Genomic DNA, 20,297 nt, shown 5'->3' on the forward strand with positions numbered 1-20,297 from the left:
TTACCCCGAGGAGGAGGCACTGCCACACGGTGGACACGTTTTCATCATCGTATCCCAAAGTTTTTCTTTGTTTTTGTTTTTGGTCCGTGAGCTCTGTTTGCTGTATTATTGGATTAAAAAATTCTCTTCACAATAACTTCAGTCTCACCTCATGAGACTGCATGTTCTCCCTGAGCCCACATCGGTTTTTCTCCAGGTGCTCCCACGATCCAAACACATGGGTAAATGGTGACTGTACACTGGTGGTAGGGGCAAATCGAGGGACAAGTTGTACAAACGGGCACAGAAGATGAATGGAAGTAACAGTTTTTCTGTTTCTGCTCATCATTCGCATTTTTAACTGTTATTTGGACTTATGGTTCATAGGAGTTGTACTAATCTTTTACAATACTCATGACTCTTTTTAACAACAAATGAAACCAATGACCAGGAAATGACTTGCTTCGCTGTGTCAGTTCACGTGGAAGTTTGGGTTCAGGATGGTCTAACTAACACACACACTGTGTGATGCTGCACCTTTATGAAAGCAATGTTGGGGATAGTTTTGCTTCATTTCTTCATTTTTCTGCGGCTTTGTGGAAAAGTGAGGCTGAGGCAGGTGCCAGGGCAAATACAGGGACAGATAAACTGTCACGTTCACGTTCACATCGCTCTGAAAATCTTCTCTTAGGCCCCATTTACACGACAATGCGACACATTTTTGTGTGAAATCAATAAATTTAAGGCAAGAAAGGAGCATTTATATATGTTTTTTGAGTCATGGAATTTAAAAAAAAAACTTCTGTTCAGTCGCAAACTTTCATTTCGGATTTTTTTCTCTCCTCATTATTAAGACCTGCAGTCCACTGAGAAAACAGTTTTTGCTTATTGCTCTGGCTTTGCAGCCTTCCTTCATTGTTTTCTGTCAAAATATTTTTCTTCATATAAAACAAGTCTAGATTTTCATTTGATTCCAGGCACAATCTTTTTGGCGATTTCTCACAAAAGCCAGGAACTGACAGCCGCTCCGCCCGAACAGAGACACATTCAACATCATGTAAAATCTCCAGTCTGCACCGCGGACTTGGGTCAACATTTTTCTGTAGTTTTATGTAAATATCGTCATTATTAAGCCATAATGTAGCTCCTTCCCTCTTCTGGCAAATCCAGACGTGTGATTATGAAAAGGCCCACAGTGGACACTGTGCCCGGTGAGATGTGTTGTGGCCTGCGGCGGTGATTGAGAGGGAAATGGATACCGTGTTACACCAGCCGCACGCTCCTGGGAGATGCAAATCAGTGGAAGATCATGCTAATGCATGTAATGACGGACCGCAGCGGGCGCAACGGCTTTGAAAACACTCTTTCGCAGTGTGGCGGGCAAATGCACAGACGATATAAACATCGACTGTGATTGTTGTGGAAATAGATCACCGGCCCAACTTGCAAATTTATAGAAAGTTCCATAAACTTTATCGTGCTACCTGACTCGAACACAGATGTGGAACTTCTTAAAAACTTTCCAAGTCTTTCTCTGTGTAAACGGGGAAACTGCAACTTTTCTGAGACATTGCCGCTGTGCATGCAAACTACGGCCATAGTCATGGGTACTTTGGGTGCTGCAGCTCCCCCGGGAAATATGAATCTTTTTTTCAAGTGTGTAAGTTTGTTTTTGATTTTTTTTATGAGTGAAATATAATTTGTCATCTGGTCAGTTGATAAAACATTAATAAATTTTTTTTTATTTGTTTATTTTAACTAAAAACCAGAGTGATCGGATTCAGACAATAGGTGCAGCTCCTGCATTAACCGTTGAACTTTCCGCTCTCTGGTAATAAGAGCGTTTATTTTTTCCCCCAGTGAGCGTAGCTTTCTTACGGTAATAAAACATGGAGCGCATTTTGCTAGAGCATCTTACTGGAAACTGAAGCCTGGACTCTTCTTACATTATGTCATCTCATGGTAACTGAATGATTATTGCCTATTTGGTGGTTGAAACCAAAATCAGACTCCTTCTGATTATCTGTGTGCAATATTGATTATTATGCCGAATATTTTTCATTCAGTGGAGGTTTTAGTAACTAGTCTGTGGTCTTTGTGTGTGAGGCTGAAATGAAAACCTGCTGTGTGTTTTGCTTGTGACTGTTTTTGTTCATCCTGTCACTGACACAACTTTGCTAAAGTTTCCATTCGGTGGTGTGTTTAAGTGGCAGATCTGTGAAGCTGTAATCTTTGTCACTTTAGCTGAATACTTTGCGTATTGTGTCGATAATAATGTTCTAAATTGTGGATTATTTACCGTACGTGCAGGAGTGTTTCGTACACGGTGCTATTGTTAATGTTGAGAGTGCAACGTTCTCTGCATGCATGTGTGTGAGGCTTCAATACATAAACACACAGCGCCAACTTGTGGCCTGGATGGAAGGATGGGATTAAAGATCAATCCTTTAATAGATAATCTGATGTTGGGTGACGGTACCCCTGATTGGTTTTTACCTTCTTCCACTCCGAACATTTGGTTTCCTTTGGAAATGTGATCCACTTTTTGTTTTCTTCGTCTAAACCGAGGCTGGATGAGCACCTCAGGCCGACACGTCCTCCTGATTCCTTTGTGTACCGTAATCAACCACCATTGGCTCCTGTTGGTTCTCTTGATACCGCAGCATAAACACCGAGAGGGAAGGATTGATCCAGGGAGGGAGGAATATGAACGGAGGAGGGAAACGGAGAGTGATGAATGCTGCCTGTAACGCTGTGTAACCCTGACAGATTATTCATTGTGCTATTACTTTTCAGCAGCAACTTACTGTTGCCAATCTACACAAAAGAGGCATACCGGCGATGGCAGCTGGGTTTAGAGTTTGCAGTGAGGTACTGCTGAGGATTAGAGACTTCATAGAGCAGTTTTACGTGGGTGTCAACCTTTTAACCGCTGTGCATTTCGAGCAGGAAGTAAAATTTAAAGGTCATTCGGTTGTATTGGAAATGAGAGAACCGAGCTGGAGGATGATTGTTAATGGAATACCTGAACGCTTAAGTATAAAAGCAGATTCAGATCGGATACGCTGATGATGCACTGATGGAGCTTTTCATTATCAGACTCCTGTCTGCCTTCTCTCATCCGCCTTCACAGCTGTCGCTTCTCGTTTTCTTCCCTTTCGCTCAGAGGAAGGCAGATTGTGGAAGTGAACCAGCAGCTCCACTCCACCGTCTGGTCGCACCGCTCGGTGACACGGCTCGCCCTGATGAAAGGTTTGGTCCCGGGAGGCGGGCCGGAGCTGTCAGCCGCCGGCTGTGCGGCCGCACCGCCTCGCCTCCCGCCCAGGGACCAACGCAGCCGAGGAGGGCGGAGCCGAGGAGCGACGACACGGCAAACAAACACAACTCAAATTCAAATCTTAAATCGTGTCCCTGGTGAACCTGCTGCTGGAGAAACGGGAGGCATCTCCTATGTCGAAGCCCAAAAACAAGATATTAGAGAAGGACAGTGGAGGAACTCAGTCTTATCCTCAGCGATTCCTCTCTGGCGCTTCATTAATCTCTGAGTTTACATCCTTTGTTCACATTTTTGGGGGGAATCACAGAACCAGAGGAATGTGATATGCGGTCGCTCCCGTCAGCATGATGGCTTTATTGCCTCTGCCTGAAGACAGCGCTCTATCTCTCCTTTTTTTTTCCCCTCTCTCTCTCTCTCTCTCTCTCTCTCTCCACACTGATTGGGCTGAGGCCTCCACGGGCGACGCAGGCTGTGTTTTCGTGCGGATTTCCCCTGGAACGCGTCCGCGTGCAGCCAAAACAAACCCGTGTTGACGGTTCGCCTCTCGCCTCCGGTCTCCCTGGCCTGCTTCTCGACAGCAGCCGGGGGACCCGGGCCGCTCAGGAGGGAGGAGCCCCGCCGTCCCTCGGCCCTCCCACAGGCTATAAGACCGGGGACAGACGGAAACACTCAGACTGAAGGCACACGTGGAGCGGAGAGGCAGGGCGAGAGGGAGGCTGTCGGCACACAACGCTCTGCTGCTCGCCTGGCTGCCGGGACTTAAAGGACAAATCCAGACAGAACAGATTCAGGTCTGTTTTTAAAGCCATTATATTGCTCTATTTCAAAGGAGTAATTGAAGGAGAAGGGATTTTTTTTTTCTTTTGTGTGTGTGTGTGTGTCAATCAAGAGACGAGAACGTCTTCAAGCACCTGGAAGCTGCAGGGACCAGTGACAGAGCAGCTCTGGGGTCAAGCTGCCGCGACCTCCGCCTCAGGATCCGCTTCCTGAAAGATCAGAAACCAAACTCTATCCAGACACACAGGAGAGACGTGTGATTCACCTGTCCGTGACAGCGCTTTGTAAATCCAGCGGCGTTTGGTCCTGAAATCGCAGCGTTGGCTCTGACGCCTCCTGATAAGCGACACCGGCAGCTGAAGCCTCGCAGAGCGCTCCTCGCCCGAAGAGGAAGCCGTCACGCCGCCACGGTGAAGATGACCTTTGCCATGCTGCGCACGGCGCCTCCCGCGGGCCGCTTCCTGTACGGCGACATCGCGCTGCTCTCCGAGGACGAGGAGGACAACGGCAGCGAGGGCTCGGGCTCCGAGGAGCGGACCACCGGCTCCGCCAACTTCCGCCTGTCGTCCTCGTCCCCGTCTGCCTTTCACATCAAGGTGAACAGGAAGAGGAAGCTGTGCGGGGGAGGGGGAGGAGGAGGAGGAGTAGGGGGAGGAGGGGGCCTCGGAGGAGTGGTGGGGGCCGGGGGAGGCGGGGGCATGCTGGGGAGGCTGGGCCCCCCGGGCTTGTCTCCGATCGGGGAAGGTCGCCAGAGGACGGCGGCCAACGCGCGGGAGAGGGACCGCACCAACTCCGTCAACACGGCGTTCACGGCGCTGCGCACGCTCATCCCCACCGAGCCCGCCGACAGGTACGCCCCCACCTGAGAGACCCGCCAGCTCCAGGCTCACTTTAACACACGCTGTTATTCTGAAAGTTTGTCACGGTTCCATCTGACCCCAGGAAGCTGTCGAAGATCGAGACGCTGCGCCTGGCCAGCAGCTACATCAGCCACCTGGGCAACGTCCTGCTCCTGGGCGAGGGGCTCCACGATGGCCAGCCGTGCCACGCGCCGTCACCGCCGTTCTTCCACGTCAGCTCCTCCCCCACCCGCGGGTCGGACCAATCGGCTCAGCCCAAGCACATCTGTACCTTCTGCCTCAGCAACCAGAGGAAAATGGTGAGCAGAGACGCCGCTGGTCCAGAAACGTCCGTCAGATCAGAGATGCAGGAGAGATTTCTTTAAAAAGAGTGAGTGGTGTGTGAGCTGGGACCGACGTGGACGGTTCACTCTCTTCATATTTGACCTCTTTATTAAGAATATCTGACATTTATCAGTATTAATCAACATCAGAGCTGATTTTGACAGATAGCCGAAAATATTGACAGATTACCAAAATTTTCACAACATGAAAATCAAGTAAATTAACATGAGATCTGAACACGACAGACATCAGGTAAAAGATTTTCTTATTAATTGTTTAAATGGATAAATTAAAGCTTCAAGGAGATGTGTGGACCAGTTCACTGGAATATTCACTTAATCAAAATGGATTAGAATTAAGCCTTCATGGTTTAATTTGGAAAATTAGTTTTGGTTTAAAAGTGATTTTTTTTTTTGTGTGAAAACATGTCAAATGACCGTTTTTCCATTTAGGTTTTCATTACACTAATAAGCCTGACTGGAAAAAGGTTTTATGCCCCAGAAGTCCGTGTTAATTTATTTATAATGTTTTAAATGGTTGGAAATATGCAAACTGAAACCCGTTTTCTTTTCAAACAATTTTTAAAAAAAATGGAAAAAAAAAAACCCCACATGACATTAGTTTGGAAGCGAGCTGAGTTCAGCAGCCCGGTGGTCAGTTCAGGATTTAAAGCTGACCTGAGATCAGTGACGGTGCCTGTAAATCTGACCGGCCCCGAGGGACTCTAAAAGAAAAAAAGCTCTTTTAACGTCCTCCTCTGGGGCGAGGGACGGAGCGCCGGGCGAGTTTTCACTCAAACAGGTGGCTCCAGAGTTCAAGGTGGTTTGTGAGACGGAGCGAGACGCTCGGTCCACAGAGGGGACGGTTTTTCCCGTGGAGCAGAGGGGTGGGTCACTCGGCACACAGGCCAAACGGCCACGTCCGTATTGTCTCCTTCTTTTTCTTCCTTTCTCTTCTTAAAAAATATGAATGTAAAGTTTACTGGGGTATTTATGCAGCGAGTGAGATTTATGACCGGGAGCTCATGAAATCCGTCCAAAACCATGTGTATAATTTCAAGAATGTATTGACGTCAGTCTGAATAGAAGAAGGTTTTAATCATAACTGCTGAGGAGGCGACCTGGAATACACCGACTGCTTCACAATTAGCTGCTCGCTCCATTGAAGCTCAGTGTCACAACATGAAACTCGCAGATGAAAAGGGAAAAGTAATATTCACTGCTGGGTGAATGCAGGTTTTTTTTTTTTTTGTTCTCAGAGCTGTGATTAAACTTCACCGCCACATTTTTCCACACTTCATCCACTTTAACGCAGACAAAGAAAGAACCTCACCCAGTGTGAGTTTCTGCCCCCATTTGATTGATTCAGTGCAGGAAATTGGTCTTAATCAGGAACACTCACATAAGAAAGCCATCGAGGAGGAATACGGGGCCAAGCGTCCACATAAGCCGAGTGAAATCAAATCTAGGCGAGTCCGGCTGGGATTCTGACGAACGCCCAGAGACACCGAAGACGATGGAGAGGTGACGTTCCCCCTCTCACCCTTCGCCGCTGCCCATTTAGCAGGATTTATGGGTAAGGAGCTGACATCTGGCAGACTCCCCCGTTCACCCCAGCAGTGTGTGAAAGCTAATACCCTCCTCAGTGTCTAAACCCAGAGACCCCTTTAGCTGGGGGATAAGCTGGGTCTCAGCAGTGCGAGACCCCCCCCCCCCCCCACTCTGAACTTGTGCGAGTGAAAGCCTAGACGTCCTCGCTGTCCAAACCCAGACACCCTCAGCTGGGAGATAACTCGTCTGAAACCTGTCTCCTGCTCTCTTCTGTCTTATTTCCCCCCTCTTCTCCACCTTTAAGCTCCCCCCCCCCCCGAGGTCTGTGCATATCGATCAGCCTGATGGAGGTCAGAGCTGTCAGTAGGAGCGGTGTAACACTATCTACGGCTGTCAGCCCGGCCTGACCGACCTGAGAAATGCACGCTGGGTAGAGAACAGTGTGAGAGCGCCGTGGAGTCAGGGCGCTCCGGCAGACGCGTTGGTTTACCCGCCGTCACTCACACGACGCTGTTTCCTATTAGCCGGGTGAAGAGTCTCAGCTGGACCAGACAGCCGCCGTCCTGCTCCGACAGGCTGAAAGTCATTATCTCCCAATAATCCCTGAAACGACGACAAACAGAGAGAAACATGAAGAGGAGGGAGGCGTAATGTGCATGACGATAAACTGCAGAATCAGACATCTGGATTAATTTCTGAGGTGGAATAGTCTGTATTTGTTGTGTCAGTGAAGACGTAAAGCTGCAGGACGTTGTTGGTTTAGATTTAGTGATACAATCTTTTAAAAAAAATGACAAGTCAAGACAATGATTCAGGTAACTCCTCGGTTTCTGTGTTGAGGTGCTTCCGCTCCCAGATCGCGCTGAGCGTATAAATGGTTAAGTGTGATTGGCAGAACCTGGAAAAGTGGCTGTGCTGTGTGCGAGTGCGCTGAAGGGCAGAGTGGCTGCCGGTGATTACGGAGAGGAAACCACCGGGAGGGTAAAAGCAGACTTTGTGTCCCGACTCCTCTCTTTGTATGTTTTCACGGCCACTGAGGTTCATCACAGCTGTCAGGCCTGCTTACAGCGGCCGCCTCTCGCTCACGTCTCTCCGGCGCGTCGGAGGGTGAAAGTGAGAAAACTATACGCTCATTTCCTCTTATTACGAGTGCATGTGCGGGATAACCGTTTCAAAACAAACAGTGGCGTTAGTAATGACTACTGCACACCGAGAGCCATTAAACTTTACATATTCAGAGGAGCAGGCTGTGAATACTGATGTGCTTTCATTAGCGCTGTATATGCTCGCTCTGAAAAAGCTTGAAATTGATTTCAAACAGTTGGAGGACATGCGAACGTTTTATTTTCCCCGTTAGGGTTTGGCAGTTCTGATTGAAAGTTAGCAGAGGTGAAAAAAAATTACTCATTTTCTTCACTGAAATACAAGTACAGTCACTGAAATGTACTGAAGTGCAAAAGAAATGACTTTTTTTTTTTTTTTTAAAGCATCTTGATGGGTGGGCCATCTGCATGTATGCACACACACACACACACACACACACACACACACACACACACACACACACACACACACACACACACACACACACACACACACACACACACACACTAAACTCCTTCCAGAGGTTAGACAGAATGAGCCAGTTTGGAAAAAGTACAAATATTAAAGTCATAAAAATAAATCTTGGAGTAAAGGACAGAAACTTCAGTGATCGATTCAGTAACAAAGTACATGTAATTTTCTTTTTGTGACTGTTCAGAAAAAAACACAATTAAATGTTGACTTTTTTTTTTTTTCTCCATAAAGATCAGCTTGTTCAGGTTTATAAGAGCCGACCGAATCTCTGAATATAAACTGGAACAGAGGCTGAGGTTTCCCTTCATTTCTTATTTATGACAATTGAGGAAAACTGTCATCTGCTTCGCCTTCAAGTTTGCTAAAGATGTCAAAAATCACCACAAGGTCTTTTTTCAGACCGGTGGTTCAAGAAGTGTGATCAGTATGATCTAGAAGACCAGAACGTTTTCATTCATATTAACTGATTTTATGATTCTGCACTAAATAGTTTCATATTGGAGTTGTGCTGAGTGGACAGGTAAAGCCAGGGGGGCGTTTTCATCAGTCCGTCCTGATCAGAGCTGTTTATTGATCACTGCGTGTGCGTATCTCCTGCCTTTGATCGCCGTGGTGAAAAGCAGAGGCAGGCTCTGGAGGCTACATCTGTGAATGAGATGTGCGGAGCTGAGAGGATGGAGGATGCAGGCGCGCCGGGCGCTCTGTAAATCCCTGCGCTGTCCACTTGATTGATGCAGATATCCTGTGCTCGGCCTCCCTCCCTCTGCTGTCAGGTGCCTGAACGCACCACGCGACGGGAGCAGGTCACATGAGCGGCTTCGTGAATCTTGTTTTGGTTGGAGTCACCTTCAGCGACCCCGAAACACGTCTGCCACGATCCTTCAGCTAAAGACCTTTCAGGAATTTTCTAAATGTGAAATCCATTTTTTTTTTTTTTTTTAAATGCACAAATCTGTCCTCAGTTGCCTCCACGCCACGCCACTCTTCACACCTTGCTCTGCCACCGTGGCGTGTTCCATTTGGATCATAAAAGGGAAGATGGTCAATTTATTTTACTGACGAAGCTAACTAGACGTGTCAGCGAGTCTGCCAGAAACAGCAGCCGTGTTAAAGTTTTTCCTCTAGCGCTGGCCGTCGCACCAAACGGCATTTTTCCCATATTTGAACTGAAAAAAATAAAATAAAATAAAATAAAAGAAGCTCATCTAATGAGTTGTGTTGCATTTGGAAAAAAAAATCATAATAATGAAACCCATACGATCGCCATCACCGTAATTAGACCAGCGCTCCTTTTGAAATGGTTCCACTCAGATGAGTTTACAAGCATTTGGAGGCACAGCCCAGATTTATTTATTTGGGATTCAAGGAAAAAAACAGGAATGCGTAACTTTAAGTGAAACTGCTCCGTGCGTGGTGATCTGCGTCTCTGCTGCTGTAAAACTTTTATATGTGTGATGATTTCTGTGGGTGGAAGGAAAGACAGCGCTGCTAAAAACTGCAGCGAGCGGCCGAGCAGCGACTGATCTCCTCTGTGACTGAGAAACAGGCGACTGATAAGACTGTAAGGCAAAGAAAATTCGCCAATATTCGGACTATTTATGCGGCCTTGTGCATATACAGTACTCTTTTTTTTTTTTTTTTTTCTTTTCACACACTCAAATCCGCAGCGCGGCGGCGTGTGTCTGGAAGTCATTGGCAGCAGCGAGCAGAGCAACAAATGAGCTAATTGTTCTGTAAATGATTTATCCTGCGCTGAGGCCGAGCAGCCAGTGTTTAATTCAGCTGCTGCTATTAGAAACACATTGACTCGCCGCTTTGAAGGCGACGTTAAAGGAGCCTGGAAACCGCTCTGTGAGAAACGCCCTCCCTGCTCACACTCACACCCACACCACTGACACACACACACACGCACACACACACACACACATGTGGGCACACGCCCGCGTCCAGCGTGCCGCTCTCTCACAAACTTTTATCAAAAGCACTTCTCTGTCTTTTCTTTTCTTCTCTTTCTTTTTTCCCCCCACAGCCAGACGGCTTCTTTCTAGACAGCCCCCCCCCCCTGAAAAAGCCTCATATATGATTACTTGGTTAAGGAGCTCTGGATCACGACTCTGCTTTCAACACTTTCTATACTAATGGCGTGCAGGAAGTTGTGCAAACAGAGAGAGAGAGAGAGAGAGAGAGAGAGAGAGACTGCCAGCGACTCGGTGGGATAATCAGCTTGGCCATTCATCCTGCAGTCTGGACAGTTGGTTTTTAGACGGCGCTCAAACTACACTTCGCCTCTTTATGGACATCAAATGAAGCGTGCGCCTAAAGAGGGTCTGAAGGCATCGACGGGCCGTGTGCACGGGCGCGCTAACGGCTGCGGTCTTTACACTTATTTGGATATTAGTGTGTTTTCAGTGGAAAAAATGAGTTGCGTCGCCGCCGCGCGTGAAGCTGACGTTTCAGGGTCATGGATGAAAACTAAACGACCCTCAGTCGCCTGTAACGCCGATGCTTTGTGTCCTTTGAGCTGCTTATCTGGAGCTCGGCTGTGACGGTGTGTGTGTGTGTGTGTGTGTGTGTGTGTGTGTGTGTGTGTGGACCTGTCTGTGTATTCTCAGCGCAGATGGAAGCAGTTAAGCCCTAATTTAACACCAACAGAAGAAGTCGGGTCAGATAACTAACAAAATCTATTAGCAAAACTATCATTCTGTTGTCATTTGGTCTTCGGGGAACCGGCTGCTGCTCATGGAGCAAATTAAAACAAAGCTACAGCGAGCAGCGAGCGGCGACACAGGAGGGAGGGGGGGGTCGACTCTCTGATGCTGCTGTGATGGTTCGGCAGCAGCATCCGCTCCTCTGAGGCCCGTTCTGGGGTCATTATCACAGCACGTTAAAATGCGGCCAGCTGATTGGCCGATTCAGGGTTAATCGAGTGTTTCTGAGACCGTCAGGTTGCCTCAGCGAAGCCGCAGCGAACATGAATCCGTGTCGTGTCCAAGCCACACTCCGGCTTCCTGAAGCCTTCGCCTCCCTTTTGATGCCTGATGGGTTATTTATTGCTGGATTTTAACGTGTGTCCACTATTTTCAAATGACTGATCATTTATGAGGGTAATTAGGGTTGCTGTAATCCGCCGGAGGCACTGACGCACGCTTGCATATTTTTCACTGGGTAAACTAAAGGGATATTACCAGTTTTCATTTCATGCTTAAATACCAGTCTTCTTATACGACGGCGGGCCGCTGCCCGAGGTGGAATTATTTTTTCCAACCAGTCATTCCTGTCCACACGCAGCCAGAGACTAAATTAGATGTTTGTATTTGACAGAACAGCTTAACGGAGGAATAGAAAGGAGAGCGAGGCATGGAAAGTCCTGGGCCGTAGGTGAGGCGGACGGCGGGATTGAGTTTCGGAAAAGCAACACTGGAGGTTTCATCTGCGGACTTGATAAGACGCAGCGGAGAAAGCGTTTGCTGTGGACTCCGTGGTACAATAATATTGTCTGAGGATAGCTGTATCGGCGTATCGTATCTAAAGCAAACATCATCAGGTAATCGTATTAGTGTCGGACAAACGGCCCCCCAGGGAGGCCCCCGGCCCGCTGGAGTGTGTGTCTGTGTGTGTGTTTGGAGAGAGAAGAGAGAGCGCGGCATGTCATCCGGCCGTGCCCTATTAGTCTTCAGGAGATTGTTTAGACTACCCGGCTGTTCCCGAAGCCCCCCTCCTCTTATTTTGTCTGAACCAGCCGAGCGCCCCCACCCCCCCCCCCCTCCACCGGCCACAGCTGTGCTTCGCCACTGTCCCCGGCGTTCTCATTCTCACTGATTCCACCATAATTCCACGTAATTTGCTCAATCATTCACTTTTCAGACTCTTAAATGGAGCCACCTTCCACGATCGGCGCACCTTAAGCACTTTTCCTTCCCGTGATAAAGTTTTCCACGACGCTTTCCAGCGCGGCGGCGTCTTCCAGCTGTTCGCCACAACAAGCCAGCGTGTGTGATGCTTATGCACATAAAAGATGGAAAGATTATCCATCTTATCTGGTTTTGCCTTCCTTAATAAATCTTCCTGCCCTGCTCTCTCGCTCTCATACGTCTCATTTTACGCGCTCGCCTCTGCCACACAGTGAGATTGATTCCCGTCTAGCGAAGCTAATCTCGTAATGATTCCTCCTCCGTTCGGGTCCAGCTGCAGGAAGGATTGACAATAATAGTTTCAGCGTCTCCTCACGCTCACCTCAATCAGTGGGAGGACCGATTCCTGTCCAAATCCTGTGAGATCATTCTCTCATTACGGCCTGACACCCGTCCAAACACCTACCCACCTTTGTTGATGTCAGTCAGGCGGATTTTTTCCAAACACCTACACCTTGAGCGCAGTCTGGGAGGAAATGTGTAACAGGTGTTCGGCTGCAGAGGAGGGGGGGAGGTTTAGCTGTTAGTGGACATGATATGAGTGAGAGCAGGAGAGAAGTCAGCGGAGGACAAGAGCCCGGTCCGCCGTGGAGGGACTGTATTCACAGGTCCGTCCGTCAATGGCAGCAGGATCATTTGTCTGCAATAAGTTTGCAGCTTAAGCCCCGAAAATATTTCCCGAAGCAGCCGCCGCGACGAGCGCTGCACATCACTCAGCGGCGCGTTCAATAAAATCCCTGAAATCCCAGAAATCCCAGGCCGGCGGTGGATGGCCTGAGGAGCGAGCGGGGAAGAGGTTAGGTGAAGAGGGAAAATGTGAGCTTATTTTCCTGGCCAGATAGAGAAAGTTCCCCCAACCAGCCAGGAAATGGAGGCTCCTCCATTCTGATACCACAGATAAATGAGAAGCGTATCGTCACGCGGCGCTGCCATGAATCACTTCATGATGTCAATCTCCAATCAGAGGGACGCTGGCCGCCCAGCTAATGCCGCGTGCTACCGTGCAGAACGCGTTTACGTCAGTTTACAGCATGCAGTCAAGTCTAATTTGCGTTCTCAGTAAAGTGGGAGCAGATCGCATCCAAAACCGCAGGAGCTGTGAGCGTTGGTGAGTCCGGAACAATAGAAGCGTAAACAGCATCACGTGACCCCAAAACACAACATGGCTGAAGCCACACGGACCCGGCAGAAAGACACGCTTCAGAGAAATACCCCCAGAAATCACCCCCATATGCAGACATTCTGGAGCAGCTTTGACCACCTTGAGTTCCAGGCCCTGTTTGCACAACAGTATATTCCAGACAAAATGGAAAAGTTCCACTGTGTTTTGGATATGTGTTTAAATGACAACGGTGCTTAAGATACAACCTAGTAAACAGTTCTCCTGCTCAGCAGATGATCAATAACAGTGTTTCCCTCCAGAGTGTCAGGAATCCCAGTCCAGGTTCTCCTGGAACTCAGTTTATAAGTTTAGAATCACCTGGAATAACAATTCAACTCGGTCTTCTGTCCACATGAATGTCTGTGTTCCCCCATTGTTAATGTTTACAGTGTGTAGTTTCATTACGAAACGACAAGCGGCTCCCACTAGTGGCCCAAGGTGAAAACTACATCATTTTCAAAACGTTGCTGTGAAAACGTGAACCAGAAACACAGAAAGGGCGCATTTTCTCTTAAAATGTAGCCTTGTAAAAAAGGACTAAGATTCTGAATCAGAGATTTTCTGCAGATTGAGCCACAAAATGAGATTTAACGCAGTAACTTTACTCGGATTATTTCTACCGATTATCTGATGCAAAACAGTTAATGAAAACTTGCTTTTGAGGCTAATCGGTGACTCTGTATGTGTGTGTGTGTGTGTGTGTGTGCGTGTGTGTGTGTGTGTGTGTGTGTGTGATGGAAGATGGATGAACTGAAACACTGCTTTGACAATCTTCCATTAATAATCCACTTCAGTGTTCAAGAGCATCTTCCTGCATGAAAGAGTCCTGAGTGTGTGAACAGTAATCTTGTCTCTGCAGAAGCACTGTGTGTTGGATGTGGCGTGTTTGCTGATGAGCCGCGGTGTTTCTCTGTGTTGCAGAACAAAGACAGAGACAGGAAGTCGGCCATCAGAAGCTAACAGTGAGGACTGCGATAGAAACGCTCTGCCGGCGGTCTGAGCGCCGCCGCGGCTCGAAGACCGACCGGCGCCGTGCCTTTCAAGGACGTCTCAAGGACTTCAGTAGCACTTCCAGGACTTTCAGAGGAACACTTTTGATAACTTTTTGGATTCTGTTTTTCCAGTTTTGAAAAGTTGAATGATGCTTTTTCAGCGACACGTTAAAGAGACGCTTCACTGTGCTGTCCGGCGACTCTTCGCTCAGAGTCCAGGGAACTTATGGCACATCGTCAGAAAACACTTAAAGCCACCAGGTTGCATTCATCAAACTGTGTGTTATTAATGTGTAAACTGAAATATAAATGTATATTTATGTGACATAACATTATATAATGAAACTATGTTATTTAACAATTATATGACTCTTTTGGACAAACTATGTGCATTTTTTTATTTTTATTTTTTTTGAAGGTACAAACATTGGCTATGAGCAGTTTATGGCATTAGAAAACATATGCTGGATATTTGGTTGTTTTGAAATATTTGTTTCTGAGAGAAAAAACTCAAGGTTCCAAATAAATGGTTTGTATATCTGGAAGTGAGTGTTATCTGTATGTGGTTTGTCTTTAGGTGGATTTCACTCTCACATCTTAACTCTTCCAACTTTAAAGAACCTGAAGTGGAAACCGATGCCACGATGCCACATGCTAAACATGATTAAAATATGACTGACTCAGTCCTTCTGTTTACAATTTTAATCAGCGGTTTTCATGGAAATTTTCCAGCTTTCTACGAGCGTGTGTGTCAATAAAATTCCTCTCTTCACTCTACATGACGACTTCCAGGAGCTTTTAACTTTATCTCGGCCTGTCTTTTCCTCTCTCCTTGACGCTGGTTAGTTGTGTCGAGAAGGCAGAAGATAGGATGAACGAGAAAGGTAAAAGAGAACGGCGAGCAAAGGTAGGAAAAAAGGATCCGGGGAAAAAAATAAAAGCAAAAATTGAATCTGCAGGTACGACTACTTGGACATCTGCCTCCGTCCCTTCGCTGTCCTCTTCTTTACCTTTCCACATGCTTGTTCTCTGCTCTCCTCCTCTGCTCTTCCTCTCTTTTCCCCGGAGTGCCACTGGCCAGAGTCTGGTAGGTGATGGCTTTCCAGTGTGTGGAGCCACTCAGCGCTCCATCGCCTCTCCTCAAACCTTCTCTTTCTGTCTTATCATCTATCTATTGATCCATACACACGACTTTCTGCTCTTTTCTATTGATCCTACTGTATTTTCACTTTTTCCACCAACCTCACTGCAGGTCTTTTCACCTTCTGAGTGGAAAATAATGCGCGTGACGAGGTGCTGTAAATAGTAAATTAAGAAAACTTCACTGCAGATGTTAAAAATTCAAGTTTTTCATCATAATAATGAGAAACAACAACAGATCCTCTTTTTCCTCACTCATATTCTTCTCCTTATCTTACCTAAAAGGAAATAAAAATCTGTCAGTGTCTCTGGTGTCCTCGTTTAGCTTTTAGAGTCACATCACAGCGCTTCTCGAGCCTTTTTCCACCATTAAGACAAATGTAAATGAAGCGTTCTTTTAATGGAGGCTAACCGCTGTGCTGCCGGCTCCATGTTCCCAAATAATTTTAACAATTCTAACAAGCCCTTTCTGGGACTCGAGGTGCCAATTATGGAAGTTTTTCCTACAGTGTGACAAGTGCCGGGTGAAGAAAAACAACCAACAGGAATTCGAGCTGCCCGACACGCAGCTGCAGATGGAAAACGACGGCGATTCACCGCGAGAGTCTTCTCAAAACTAGATTCAGCACCCAGGTCAGAATAGTTGGTTTTTAAAGCGACAATATCAGCAGATCACTTAACTCTATGAAGTGAATCACAAAGTGCACAAACGGGAGAAAGCGTACACAAAAAAAAAATAAGAAGAGGTCGTAGAGATAGCAAAAACTGAAAGTCGGAGCCTGAACTAAAGATAGTTGCGAAATCTTCTGGAGAATCGCTTATAGAAGAGACATAATGAAGTTCTGGCATATTCCATCTGAAATGCCCTTAAACCTGAGTGCCAGAGCCGGCTTTTTCCCCTCCGAACGGAACACGAGGAAACAAAAGATGAAATCTCAGGACGCTGCTTCGGGATAAGTAGTCCCTGCTGCTCTCTGGTTCCTGAGACGGAGGGGTTTTGAAAAGCGCCGTGCGTCTTGTTTAAAATATCTCAGTCCTATTATGAGCCAATGAAATGCAGATAATCTTACTGCTGAGATTTTTTTTTTTTTTCAAGAGGAAGCTATAGCTTTGACAAAAAAGAAAGAAAGAAAAAAGAGAGCGCAGTGTGTCTAGTGTGTCCTAATGACTTCTGGTCCAGTTAGTCTGAGAGTCTGATCTCTCTAGCAGGCCGTCTGTCTGAGCGCTGCAGAGGGGGAAAGGAACCGGTTCCTCCCACACAGACCAGATCAGGTTCCCCCTACGCCTACACACACAATTTAGCACACACACACACACACACACACGCACGCACAGATGACCATTTACACACTTGTGTGCAAGATGAACTTCCACACGCAGGAGTATCTGGACGTGCTGTACGGGCGCTCCGCTCGTGCACGGCGAGCAGGAAGATCTGTGATACAGCTTAGCTGTCTAATGATCTCTGTGTTTCACATTGATGAAACAGATCAGCTGAGAGGGCGAACCGCCGCGCCGTGCTGGAGGGGGCGGTTTTGGACCAAGGTGAGCCGGAGGTTGGAGAATCGAGCGGCTCTAATTATCAATAAAACGGTCTGAGGGAGATGCCCCCACGGAAATCTGGCACGTCGGCGCCGATAGCCGGAGCAGTGTCAGAACGCGTTACCAGTCGCTCAAAGACGACTTTTGGTTTAACTTAAAAACTTGGCCGACGCGGAGACTGCCTGGACGCATAAAGCCTCCGACCGGTGATGTGTTTGTTTTCAGTCAGGCATGAAAGAAGAGGATCTCTTACAGGCTTTATGCGCTCTGGCAGGTTTATCAATAGCCGCATTCATTCTGCTGAAGCTGTTTTGCAACGCTGCTGTAAGCCGTAGGTTATGCTCTGTTTTCCATCTGTCAGTCGCCGCACTGCGCTTCTCTCAGGTCCCGTTTACACGACGGCATAAACGGAAAGCGAAGTCCGCATCGGACCGGCGTCAAGAGTAAAAGGACCGGGTCCCAGGAGGACGGGGACTGACTGGGAGTCAGGCATTCGGTGGCGTTCAGGCGCCGGATGTGACCAGCGTCTGTTGAGATGAGTTTTATTGTGAAGGTGTTCCTAAGCCGCTCAGCTGATTTCCCCTCGGTAATAACCTTGTGGTATGCCGTTTGTCCTCGTAACATCAACACCGGCTCCATCACTGCGAGGATATATTGGACGTGATTTCAGCACCTCTTGTAAATACTGAGCGAACGGAGAAAGGTCTTTTAAAGGCAATATAATTATGGATTTTTCTGGCCACTCAGGTGCAGCACAGCAAGCTCCAAACACAACACCAACGAGGCTGATTTGCCAATATCATTTCAACTTGGCAAACGGTCGTCAGTTCAGCACCCAGAAGACAGATCGGAAGGTTTGCATGTTTTTTTCTTCTTTTTTTTTTTTTAATCTCTTCATTTTGAACTTTCTGGCCACCCGGTGTGTATAAATCTAATTTTTACTCCTTTTTGAGGAATAAATGTGAGTTGCTGAAACCTTCACTACGCTCACGAGCGACGATCGCTAACTCCGTCTCGTAAAATAATCAAACGAGACAGAATCACTGCAGCCTGGGAGAGAGGAAGCAGACCTCGATGAACATTCTCTATTTAATAATGCAAACGTTTCTCCAGAAAAAACACTGTTAACACTAATAATGTAATGTGCTGAACTAAAGCATTGGATGAACGGTTGACAGTCGACACACTGACTGAGTTTGAACTTTCCAAAAATCATAAACGCACCAGGAGCATCTACTGATATGCTTATTTCTATTGATTGCCAGGGATGCTTTTTGAATGGTTCTTTTGTTTGAGGTGAGTTTATCCATATTTCTCCACCTCACTGAGGCCTGGATTCTGTCACTGATTCACTTCTCAGCTTGATTCTGGTCTTTCTGGCTTCATCGACATGTTTTCAATTTCCCTTTGAATTTTATTTCTTTACATCCATTTTCACCTGCAATGATACAAGCGATTGCTAAAGGAATACACACATGAAAATATAACTGAAAGCTGCTGTTAATGGGTCAAATATGAAATTAGTGGGTTATCTTCCAAATAAAAACATTGATCCTTCATCTGGTTTTGTCTGTAAGTGATCACAAACCCACGTTTCTCCACATGGCTTCAGTGTTCGAGTGTGAATAAGAGTGTAAAGTGCTCTAAAACCGCCGCCACAGTGAAGACGTGTTACATAATGCCTCTAAAATCTGGATTTGTTTGTCCGATCAATCCACAAACGTAAAACTGCTGAGCAGGAAATCAAAAGCAGTGTTTCAAAATCCTCAAATCAACTGGAGCACATTCTACAAATAAGCACTTTTGAATGAAATAAGAGGTAAGACAGCCTCTTGGACCCCGTCTGTAAAACTCTGACAAGTTATTTCTACAGTTATTTCTCAACTGTCATAACAGGAGAATCAGTGAAGGAGACAGGAGCGCTTCCTGTTTTTTTTCCAACTCATCCATGTTTTTGTGCTCTGATGGCACCCAGCTGAATACGGCCTATTAATTAAAGATGGATAGGTAGCAGCGCTTTTCCTGAAGCATGACCTCCTGTTGACATTGGAGCAGGAGTTTCCTCTGGTGTCCTCTCCTGCTCCGTGGGCCCGTTGGCCAACTTCCTGCCTCCACTCGGACTGTCTCAATAAAACATGGAGAACAAAGATATAAAAACGCCGCGAGAAAAAAGAAAAAAAAAAAAAAAGAGGCGAAATGCACCTTTAGGAACATTAGTCTTTCCCAAGCCGACTGGGACCGGAGCTATGCTAACACACACACACACACACACACACACACACAAACACACGCGGTCGCACACGGCAGGAGGCTAACTGCTCCAAGTGGGAGCTGAGCTGCCGAGGGCCGGATGAAAGGAAACACTAAAACTACAACGAGGGAAAGACAGGTGGCCGGTTTGGCAGCTCCGTGCACACACACACACACACACACACACACACACAGGTACACAACTGCTTCCTCCTCGAACCCCCTGTTGTGCACACCTGTGAAAGTGCCAAATCCTGAACTCGTTCGGCTCCTTCCAGCTTTCTCCTTCACCTCCTCTCTCCCTCTGTCGCTCCCACACAATGAATCTTTCCTCTCTCTCTCTCTGTCTCTCTCTCTCTCTCTCTGTCCCTCTCTCTCTCTCTGACAGGTCCACGGCGTAAACATTCCCAGCACCAGCCAGCAGCCGGCCTCGTCTTTAATTGGTTGTTATAAAGACGCTCCCCGCCGGGGAGGATCCCGCCATGCAGGCTTCTGTCATTCAGCGCGACGGAGAGGGAAAGCGGGGCGAGCCGTCGCTCACCGCCGGTCGCCTCCCACACGTCCGCACAGCTATTTCAAAATGACAGAAAATTGAACAGGAAGGAGAACCGTCAATGCGATCGCTCCAAATAGAAATGGCCGTGAATCACTGCAAAGCACCAGGATTTCTCGTTACCTTCAGCGTCTCCAGTCGAGTCCGTCGTTGAAAGGAAAAGTTAAATCTTTCCTCTTGGTCAGATATCTTGTAAGAAACCGAAGCTCGTGGCCAAGAAGGATCAACGTATTTGACAAAGGATACGACATAAAGAGGCATTTTTGTTTTCCTCCCACCAAATATAAGCTGTCTGCAACTGCAGAGGACATTTAATCTTCAGAACAAGCTCCACTCTTCAATCTTTACAGATTGTTTTGTTATGGGGTGAATTTCCTGCTCCTGAATTCCTCCTGTCAGTAT

At 47.1% G+C, this 20,297-nt stretch overlaps 1 protein-coding gene across 1 annotated transcript; it reads left to right on the forward strand.

Moving 5' to 3' along the window:
- Nucleotides 1–3,983: 3,983 nt before the first annotated feature.
- scxa (scleraxis bHLH transcription factor a) lies at nucleotides 3,984–14,882 on the forward strand. Its single transcript, XM_030102975.1, has 4 exons — nucleotides 3,984–4,047; nucleotides 4,146–4,883; nucleotides 4,976–5,192; nucleotides 14,340–14,882. Exons 2-4 carry the CDS (start codon nucleotides 4,450–4,452, stop codon nucleotides 14,376–14,378), a joined length of 690 nt encoding a protein of 229 aa, XP_029958835.1. The 5' UTR covers nucleotides 3,984–4,047; nucleotides 4,146–4,449; the 3' UTR covers nucleotides 14,379–14,882.
- Nucleotides 14,883–20,297: the final 5,415 nt, after the last annotated feature.

This window comes from Salarias fasciatus, chromosome 11 (genome assembly GCF_902148845.1).
Source record: "Salarias fasciatus chromosome 11, fSalaFa1.1, whole genome shotgun sequence".
Classification (NCBI taxonomy): domain Eukaryota; kingdom Metazoa; phylum Chordata; class Actinopteri; order Blenniiformes; family Blenniidae; genus Salarias; species Salarias fasciatus.